Here is an 11264-nt window from a genome sequence, read left to right on the forward strand (position 1 = left end):
GCCGCGTTCCACTGTCCACATACTTGCGGTTTGCTCGTAAAAGGCATATATCATTCTCTGTGGAGACTCTGTTGGGAATGACCAGTCAGAGCCCACCGAATCCAGCCGAACTGTGCGTGTCACTCGGTCCGACCACGGAAAACAGACCTGCTCTATAGTCATGGTTGGTCATGGACAACAATGACAAAACATGACTCAACAGGATGGGCCTTAACCACACCTGCAATGTTGTGACCCGTTTCAGCAGACTACAGAACGAACACAAAGACCCGGTCCGCACGTACCAGGATATCTTTAAAATCCCTCCAGTTGTGAAAATACCCCATCCAGATGATTGCAAAAGTGGGCTATAATACCTCTTAACAAGAGACATCAAAACACCATGAAGCATGAGAGAAAACAGAGCTTCAATCCCAACTCATTAGATTCTCCCTGTGTAGTGCAGTATAAAGGGAATGAGGAGCTAATGGAATAATAGCCAGAAACAGGCACGCTGTGTGAGGTCAGCACTTTCTGTAGCTGTAAACATAGCACCATTGACAACAGAGCTTTCAAATATCTCCACCTTGGAGAGCATTTTCGAAAATCTCTGTTTCTTGGGAATGCAGACGAAAGCACACAATGACAACCATTGGCTCAAGAGCTGTGAAATGCTTAACTCTTTCTGGCCCAATATCAAAGCATGTGTTGCTCTGCATACTTTATGAGCCCCCTTTTAGCCCCCACAGGACCACCAGAGGGCAGGTATGATTGAGGTGGTAGAACATTCTTGGAGCTGCACTGACACTAACATGGAGGTGGTGTTTTAGTGTGTGTTGCACTGGTACAAGGGGGTCAGACACTAACTGAGTCCACTCCCTGTCCACTCTGTTAGACACAGCTTTTTCACTAGTGGTCACTGGACACTTCCCACAGGTTCTTGTTGGTGGGATATTTTTGGATGGCGGACTATTCTCAGCCCAGCAGTGACACTGAGGTAAATGTAGACCTTGAAAGTGCTGTTGTCAGTTGATCTGAAAAAATAAACAGAGTGTGTAGAAACAAGCAAGTGATTTCAATGTTTTGGCTGATCTGTGTATGCTTTTTAAAAAAGTGTTGATAAAACACAGTCTTAGAACACAGAGCAAGTACAAAGCCATGGGTCTGTATAGTCCTGAATGTCAGAGTGCTTGAGTAACGTGCAGGATTTATTACGTTTGAGAGAGAGGAGTCGTCACTGTGTGTGTGGTGGGTGTGACACTGATGGATGGCCTGCTCTGTGTAGATTGTCTGATGTGCTGCTGCAGAAGGACGCAGTGTGTGAACTATAAATGCTACAATATCAAAGTGTTTTTGATGTGCGTATGCCACACACACACAGAAACACACAGAAACCATGTGTGACAGCAGTGCATGTGAGACTGAGTTTTATCCTGAGTCTCATCCTTCTTTCTTCTTTCCTCACAGCATCTGTTTGAGAGAGAGGGGGGGGATGGAGGGAGGGAGGGGAGAGAAAGAAATGGTGACAAGACACATAACCAGGTCAAGGAACATCGTTGCCATCATCATTTCCTTCTGTGACCTGCTCTGTTTTGCTAAGCCCTCAAAACTCAAAGCATCAAAATGGTAGTGGGAGTGGGACCATAAAATAATTCTTGGTTCCTTAAAGGACCTGCCAGTGTAGGATTTGAATTAAATGTGTAGCGGTGAAGAACCTTTAAGATGTAAAAATATTAAGAACCTAATTATTGAAGGGTTCTGTTTCGCTGGGAATAAATATAGTTCTACAAATGTAGCCATTATACATTGTATTTCCTATCCAGCATCAGTGCACCTGCATCAGTTTTAAGTCCAAGTTGTACTTCTGCGTTGACTCAATGCAGAGCCTATGCAGGAAAAGTAACAAATACAAGGCCGGCTTTATTCCACCTGGTTCCCGTATTTTCACATTCTCATTCATTGTTTAAATTCTTTGATGCAATGCATAGTTACATTTCTTGGAATGTACGCATCAGATACTATCAAGTGAGCACTAGATTCTATCCAGTGTGCATCAGTAATTCCTTCACTTCAGGAACCAGAGAAGGTCTCTGCTATAGAGAGAAGACGTGATGGGTTCTGTCCTCGGTTCATTGTTTGTTTTTACTGCACTCTTTTGCCTTGCGTCGTGATTATTGTTACATCTTGGGACTTCGAACCAGGGTTCGTTTTAATCGCAACAAAACTGACAAATCTGAACGTACCCAATAAGACCATTCCCAGTATTAACCCTTCTTCTGCTTCAGATCTTCACCCTAAACCTAACCCAAGGGGCCTATCTTGAAGCATCACCCAGTAAGTAGAGGCAGGGCTTTCTCTCGTGTAAAATTCTCACAGGTAAATGTTTACAGCACTGTTTCTGTGCTCCATCTCCAGGTACATAACAGACAGTTTGTGGAGAATGAGTGAAACAGTGCCCCCAGTGGAGGAGTGCTAACTTACAAATAATAATCAATCATAACGTGAATGTTACGGTTATCTAGGCAGCTTCTTTTAGTAGTTTACGCACCACAGATTTGATCTCCTAGCCTATCATACAACAGTATGACTCTGATAGGTGTCAGACAGGGAATATTTTGCAATTTTTTTGAAATTTCATGAGCAGTGAACAGACTAGTACCAAAGTGGAAACGAGCAATAAATTGCATGTGAATTAAATGTGAAAATCTGGCAACCCAGTGTGAAAAAAACTTAATTCCCCTAAGCATAAGCAATGACGTAGCTTTAAGGTCCAAAATGTGAAAAATGCAGTGTTTTGTGCTTGTGTATTATTCATTCATCCATTCATTATCTGTAACCCTTATCCAGTTCAGGGTCGCGGTGGGTCCAGAGCCTACCTGGAATCATTGGGCGCAAGGCAGGAATACACCCTGGAGGGGGCACCAGTCCTTCACAGGGAAACACAGACACACACACATTCACTCACACACTCACACCTACGGACAATTTGAGTCGCCAATCCACCTATCAACGTGTGTTTTTGGACTGTGGGAGGAAACCGGAGCACCCGGAGGAAACCCACGCAGACACAGGGAGAACACACCACACTCCTCACAGACAGTCACCCGGAGGAAACCCACGCAGACACAGAGAGAACACACCACACTCCTCACAGACAGTCACCCGGAGGAAACCCACACAGACACAGAGAGAACACACCACACTCCTTACAGACAGTCACCCAGAGGAAAACAATGCAGACACAGAGAGAACACACCACACTCCTCACAGACAGTCACCTGGAGGAAACCCACACAGACACAGGGAGAACACACCACACTCCTCACAGACAGTCACCCGGAGGAAACCCACGCAGACACAGAGAGAACACACCACACTCCTTACAGACAGTCACCCAGAGGAAAACAATGCAGACACAGAGAGAACACACCACACTCCTCACAGACAGTCACCCGGAGCGGGAATCGAACCCACAACCTCCAGGCCCCTGGAGCTGTGTGACTGCGATACTACCTGCTGCACCACCCCCGCTTGTGTATTAAATGAAATTAAATGTCCCTAACAGAAATCTGCACTCCTTTTGTAGCTTTTTTTGAAGTACATAAGATACATGAGTGTATGTAGTAAAACCAGTGCCACCAGTGGATATGAGCATTAAAAAACTTACGTTTAAGATTGTGTCACAGTGAGAATCCTGCTGGTGGCCATTCAGCTGTGATACTAATGACCTTCTCGTCCCTTGTTAGCGTTTAGTAAATCCTCAGCTTTCACATAGCCTTGACTTTCCGGGTGTGATGCTAACGGCTCAGCATTTCTTTTTCGATGACACACACAAAGACTCGAGGATCATACATCACATTTTTAAACCAGATTTTCTGCACTTACTTAAATATTTAACATGTCCCGTAGGAGTTGCCGTACGCTTGATGTGCTCTCTCTTGGCCGAGAGACCGGGAGTTAGAATGAATGGAGGCAGTGTTGTGCTGTGGCTCAGATGCCGATGCTGACAGATGGAGATGCACATCAGATGTGCTTTGTGTTTTCACACTGGCACAAATCAGAACAACTCTCTACACATTCTCTCTCTCTGTCTCTCTCTCTCTCTCTCTCTCTCTCTCTCTCTCTCTCTCTCTCTCTCTCTCTCTCTCTCTTTCTCCTCAGCAAGGTTTGGGCAATTCATGTACATTCCACAGTACAGTTTATACAATGATACAGTGGTCTTGTATGAGTGGAGGTACCTGCCCATCAGCTTTACCAAGATGGCCACCAAGTGCATAGAAATATCTACACTCTCAGAAAAAAATAGGCATTCTACAGGCACACTTTTGTTTACTAAATATATAAAAAGTGTAGATGTACTTTTAAAGGTAAAACAGTTTTAAAGTCCAGTTATGACCACAAGTACATTACAAACCCTTCTCCAGAAGGTCCAACAGAAGAGGTCAATATTTATAAGTTTTCATTACAGAACCGTGTAAAATAAAACAACAACAACAACAAATAGTCCTGTGACATGTAAAATCCACACACCTTAACAATCTACAATTAATACACAATACGGTGCATTTATGTTCCCAAACTAAAATGACTGAATGTGTGTCCTTGAGGGTAGAACCACAGAGATGGTGTTTCTGAGAGGGTGCATTGACTTTGAAATGGTGCAGCAGTAAAGTTCTGGTAGCTGTAGTTTTAAACTGGTGGCTGTACACTCTGAAAAAAAAGTAAACAAATGCAAATAAAAATGGACACTGGTTTCATTTGATTTCTGTGAAGTTTAGAGTGTGCCACGGTCACGTTTTAACGTGTGTGTAACTGTCCCACTCCTGAGCGTCAGTGTGAGAATCACGAGCTCAAAAAGGAGAGTTCCTTTTGAATTCACCATAAAATCAATCTCAATCTGTCTTTCTTCATTCTTAAATGAGGTGCTGGGGAAGAAACTATTAAAACGTCGTTAACGCACCAACACATCAGTGTCACTGCGGGGCTAACACGTCATACCTGCTCTGTTGTGGTCCTGATCATTGTGATCACTGAAAAGCAGGGTGAAAGAGGGCAAACAAAGTAGGCAGAGCAACAAAGGGACCCCCTCTAACTTTAGAACTATAAAGCGCACCTATATATTGTCGGTAGAAACAAGGAAGCCATTTGAATGTTATGGAGCAGCGCTGTATTTCAGAATGTCTCCCTGTAAGAGAAGCGTAATGAGGGAGTTGGGTCTTTGATTAGGAGTGCACTCAATCCTCAGCTGCATCGACTACAATCTGTTCATAATATAGTCTAGTGAAAGACTCAGATTCTTCTACGTTATATATTTCTGTCACACTCTCGTACGCTTTCTCTCCTCGCTCTTTCTCACACTCGTGTCTCCAAAGCCTGCAGTGATTGCAAACACTTGTCTAACGTGTTCACACATAAGCCCTGTCTCACCATTCTCCACTACTGACGCTACAGTGACATGAGCCCACTCTTATAAAGTGAGGCGCCGGCTCTGGAAGACAGTCATTGCTTTCTTTTCCATTTATACCACTTCAAAATAATCTTCATTGTGCCTTATGTATGTGTGTGTTTTGTATGCGTGTCAGAGAGAGAGAGGGAGAATGAGGCAGGGTTTTTATTCATTCATTTGAATCTGTCAAGGTTAGCAGAAGCTTGTTATTAAAGCTGCTTGTCAGAGCTGAGCTGAAAGGCCAGTGGAGCCACAGAGCTCCCTCATTGTGTTTGCGTCTAACGAATAATTAGCAGCGAACAGTGGAGAGATTTCTCCGGTCACACAGGTCCTGCAAGTTCATTCTTAAAGAGACCAGAGCCTTAACGGTGGCCCTGGAATCAAATGAGATGCTCAGGAGCCTGCTGTTCATCACGTTTTAAGGCAAAGTGGACTACTGTCCTCACAGCAAAACAAACACCCGCAACATTTGTGATTATTCAGATTCTTCAAGTTTTAAGGTGGAAGGGTGTGTTTGAGTAAGAGGACAACTGTAGCTTGTTTGTGGTTGAAGTGTCTGTCTATGTTTTTAGTCATTGTTTTAATGATGGCATCATTTGTGAACTCATGAATGAATGATGAACTCATTTGTAACTCGAGCTGTTTTGTTCTGTCGCAGTGGAGTGGAGTCAGTTTGAAGTAATCTGCAACTGTATGGTGCAGGAATAGAGAAGCATCCTCATATCTTTTCCAGCTTTTCCACGTTCTGAGGTCTCTCCACAGTCCAGAAGCCTCCAGATGTTTTGGGTTTCCACACAGGGTTTGCCTTGCAGCGTAAAACGTCAGTATATGAAGAAATCAGTGTGAATAAAACAACTGCAGAGTGTAACGTACCACGTATCACGTACCGAACGTAACATTTAACATTTTAGTGGAAACCACTGACAGCAACCAAAACTACACTCTTAAAAACAAAGGTACTACAAAGGGTTCGTTGAGCGAAGCCATAGAAGAAGGACTTTTTGTTCCAAAGCAAAGCAGGTTTGTTTAAGAGATGTGCGAATGTGAAGAATCTTTTCAAGGTTTAAAAATCCATCACACGCCCTTAAGCTTCTGTACTCATTTAAACATATCAGCAAAAAAGTTCTCCATGGAAGCAAAAGTGGTTCCTCTGGCATCCCATCCCGTACATAAGAGTGTACGTATCTAGGTGCTAAGCTCCTTTACAGCTGTTTCTCAGAGCTGCTGGTTAAGTTGCTAACCCTAACCTTAACCTCTCCTCTGGTGTCGTAATCGTGCTTTAGCCAGCAGCAGCAGTGTGTTTATATTAAATCACGCTGATGCAAAAACTACCTGGGGTTGTTTGGGTGCGTGTGCTGGCCTACTGTCGATAACAGCAGGACTGATTAGCATTTGTGCTCTATGTGCTGCGTCTAAATTACAGAGCACTGCGTTTCTTTCTTAGCTGTTTTTGTGGCATGCAGCTGTATTATAGTATGTATTCCACATATAGTATAGTAACTGGCGACACGGTGGTGCAGCAGGTAGGTGTTGCAGTGACACAGCTCGAAGGACCTGGAGGTTGTGGGTTTGAGTCCTGCTCCCTGTGTCTGCATGGGTTTCCTCCGGGTGACTGTCTGTGAGGAGTGTGGTGTGTTCTCCCTGTGTCTGCGTGGGTTTCCTCCGGGTGACTGTCTGTGAGGAGTGTGGTGTGTTCTCCCTGTGTCTGTGTGGGTTTCCTCCGGGTGACTGTCTGTGAGGAGTGCGGTGTGTTCTCCCTGTGTCTGCGTGGGTTTCCTCCGGGTGACTGTCTGTGAGGAGTGTGGTGTGTTCTCCCTGTGTCTGAGTGGGTTTCCTCCGGGTGACTGTCTGTGAGGAGTGTGGTGTGTTCTCCCTGTGTCTGTGTGGGTTTCCTCCGGGTGACTGTCTGTGAGGAGTGCGATGTGTTCTCCCTGTGTCTGTGTGGGTTTCCTCCGGGTGACTGTCTGTGAGGAGTGTGGTGTGTTCTCCCTGTGTCTGCCTGGGTTTCCTCTGGGTGCTCATGCTCCAAAAACACATGTTGGTAGGTGGATTGGAGACTCAAAAGTGTCCGTAGGTGTGAGTGAATGTGTGTGTGTTGCCCTGTGAAGGACTGGCGCCCCCTCCAGGGTGTATTCCCGCCTTGCGCCCAATGATTCCAGGTAAGCTCTGGACCCACTGCAACCCTGAATTGGATAAGGGTTACAGATAATGAATGAATGACTGAATGAATGTATTATAGTTTGTAAAAGCACAGAACAAGTTTTAAATGGTATACTGCCCAGCACTCAGGACAGTGAAGAATGTTTGTTAAGACAGATAAATACCTTAGTAATACCCTTTATTTCAGAAGAAATATTAGATGGAGCAGGATGTCATTGTCACATTGTGTCTGAAAGCTTATCACGCAGTCTGTGATTACTGATTAATTATGTGTGATTATTTAGGCCTGTACATTAGTCTTGGCTGATTGACTCGCTTTGGAGTGAAGAAGTAATTGTGTAAATTGGGTGCTCTTTCCCACACTCAGTTTAACATTATTACAACTACTTTCACATATTGGAGAATTTCTAAAAGGTGTTTCTTCAACTCCACTCACAACCCCCACCCTCCTCCCACCTCTTATTCCCCCACCGTCATTAGCAGCTGTGTCATTAATGGTGCTTTATGATGTGCTAATTTTAATATTATCCCCTGCAGTCAATGAAAAATGTCAGATGGAAAATAGCCCATGGCAAGAACTGCTTGCTTTAGAGCATCTCTGGGATGAGAGACAACACACAAACGCACACAGAAAGAGGAAAAAAAGGAAAAACACACTTCATATAAACCTCTCCTTGGCATCACACACTTAAATGTCACTGTTGGTTTATGATATATATGAGATCCACTAGCTTTAAAAGTCATATTGGTACATTCTAACAAACTATACCTCCCAGTGTGTGTGTGTGTGTGTGTGTGTGTGTGTGTTAATGTGGGCAGGGTGGTTTATATGTGACTTAATTAATTTATTTATTTTTTTACACAAACAAATTCCACAGTAATTTATCATGCACATATTTCCAGACTGTTCTCGTCTGTTATCTCACACTTCTTTCATCTGTTCTTTTTAATTCTTTATTTATTTATATCACCCATTTCACACACGTAGGGTGCTCTGTGTTTTGCAGTTTAAAAGAAAATAACATTCTATTAAACAATAATATCATAATAAATTATTTATAATAATAAATTAAAGCCCCCGTGTCTGTGTGGGTTTCCTTCAGGTGACTGTCTGTGAGGAGTGTGGTGTGTTCTCCCTGTGTCTGCGTGGGTTTCCTCCGGGTGACTGTCTGTGAGGAGTGTGGTGTGTTCTCCCTGTGTCTGCGTGGGTTTCCTCCGGGTGACTGTCTGTGAGGAGTGTGGTGTGTTCTCCCTGTGTCTGCGTGGGTTTCCTCCGGGTGACTGTCTGTGAGGAGTGTGGTGTGTTCTCCCTGTGTCTGCGTGGGTTTCCTCCGGGTGACTGTCTGTGAGGAGTGTGGTGTGTTCTCCCTGTGTCTGCGTGGGTTTCCTCCGGGTGACTGTCTGTGAGGAGTGTGGTGTGTTCTCCCTGTGTCTGCATGGGTTTCCTCCGGGTGACTGTCTGTGAGGAGTGTGGTGTGTTCTCCCTGTGTCTGCGTGGGTTTCCTCCAGGTGAATTTCCGGGTGACTGTCTGTGAGGAGTGTGGTGTGTTCTCTCTGTGACTGTGTGGGTTTCCTTCAGGTGACTGTCTGTGAGGAATGTGGTGTGTTCTCTCTGTGTCTGCGTGGGTTTCCTCCGGGTGAATTTCCGGGTGACTGTCTGTGAGGAGTGTGGTGTGTTCTCCCTCTGTCTGTGTGGGTTTCCTCCGGGTGCTGCGGTTTCCTCCCACAGTCCAAAAACACACGTTGGTAGGTGGATTGGTGACTCAAAAGTGTCCGTAGGTGTGAGTGTGTGAGTGTATGTATGTGTGTGTGTGTGTGTTTCGCACTGTGAAGGACTGGTGCCCCCTTCAGGGTGTATTCCCGCCTTGCACCCAGTGATTCCAGGTAAGCTCCGGCACCGGTTACAGACAGTGAATGAATGAATTAATAAATAAATAAAAGCATTCTGCACGCAATGATAAAATAAAACAATTCAGAACATTGGTTTAAAGCTGCACTATGCAATTTTCATTTTGTATGGAAGTGCACATCTTTGTTGTTGTGTTTCACCTGCTTGGCCACTGGAGTGAAATTGCTCAGAGAGCCTCTAAAATAACAAGAGATTAAAATGAATTATTGTGAAGTATATGAGTGCTGATATATTACCTGGAAAAAAGGAGAATGTACATTGTTGGTGTGTGTGTGTGTGTGTGTGTGTTTGTGTGTGTTTGTGTGTGACAGAGAGAGAGTAGGAGTGAGGTATATTTGTGCAACACAAATGTGTATAGAGATATTGATTAGTGCTTTAAAGGAGACCATTATCTTGGGCTTCTTGTTGTCACCTCAGCAACAGAGCACATATATGCTACACACACACACACACACACACACACACACTCACAGAGATTGCTTTTGGAACGAACCCCTATTTTTTTCCTTCATTTGTTGTTTTATAAACATGATTTGAGCCAAGAGACGCACCGTACCTAGAGGGGTAATAAAGCCTCCCAGCAGTGCGCTGAAGAACAGTGGAACTGTGTGCTCTGGACTGATGGACTGATGTAGATCACTGATGCTCTCATGGCTCAGTGTCATGTGAGATCAAATCCTCACTGCTATGTTCCAGTGATTAGTCCTTCTCAGAAGAGCAGAAGCTGTTATTGCTGCAAAGGAGGACAGGAGGCCTATTAATAGCCTTATTTTCAGAAGAAATGCTAGAATATCAAATATCCATATAAAATAACTTTTAGCCAGGGGAGAAATAGCGTTGTACTGGGGGGCACACAGTATTTACAGAGGCACAGCTTTACCTATCTGTGTGTTTTTGGAGCATGGGAAACCGGAGCACCCGGAGGAAACCCATGCAGATACAGGGAGAACACACCACACTCCTCACAGACGGTCACCCGGAGGAAACCCACGCAGACACAGGAAGAACACACCACACTCATCACAGACAGTCACCCGGAGGAAACCCACGCAGACACAGGGAGAACACACCACACTCATCACAGACAGTCACCCGGAGGAAACCCACGCAGACACAGGGAGAACACACTACACTCCTCACAGACAGTCACCCGGAGGAAAACCACACAGACACACGGAGAACACACCACACTCATCACAGACAGTCACCCGGAGCGGGGCTCAAACCCACAACCTCCAGGTCCCTGGAGCTGTGTGACTGCGACACTAACCTGCTGCGCCACTGCCACCAGCGAACATTACTCATTACGAAAGAAAAAAAAAACCTAACAAACAGAAATATACTTGCTCTATACTAGCTTTTACAAATTTAAATGATGGGGTATCATGGGAAATGTAGGTTCCTGTAGTCAATTTAAGAGGTGTGCCCTGTAGTTCTCATCAGCGATCCAGGGTAAAATTGACTTAAAATTGATTTAATCTCCAGGACACACACACACATATATATATATGGTGTATCTCACCACTTTAAAAAAAAAAAACATGTATCTCCAAAATAGTAATTTTTCAGGAGAAGGAAAAAAAAACCTTCTTAACTTTCAATGGAAGTCAATGATAAAATATTTTATTCCAAGTAAGTTTGGAGCAGTTCTATTTGACAGTATATGAAAGGTTCTATATCGAGCATCGTATCCATGATAATATTATGATAATATTTATGTAAGTGTGGCACTGCAGGTTGTTTTTGTCTCTACACGTGAACAAACTTTCA

The 11264-nt window shown here is 44.2% G+C and overlaps 1 protein-coding gene across 1 annotated transcript in view; it reads left to right on the top strand.

Moving 5' to 3' along the window:
• The first annotated feature begins 203 nt into the window (after window positions 1-203).
• The window catches only part of LOC136678562 (glypican-1-like), a 163641-nt gene continuing 152580 nt past the window's right edge, over window positions 204-11264 (top strand). Inside the window, exon 1 of the mRNA XM_066656606.1 lies at window positions 204-342. Within this exon, the coding sequence (XP_066512703.1) occupies window positions 204-342 (139 nt within the window). The remainder of the gene's footprint in view (window positions 343-11264) is intronic.

Source organism: Hoplias malabaricus, chromosome Y (assembly GCF_029633855.1).
Source record: "Hoplias malabaricus isolate fHopMal1 chromosome Y, fHopMal1.hap1, whole genome shotgun sequence".
In the NCBI taxonomy this organism is placed as follows: Eukaryota; Metazoa; Chordata; class Actinopteri; order Characiformes; family Erythrinidae; genus Hoplias; species Hoplias malabaricus.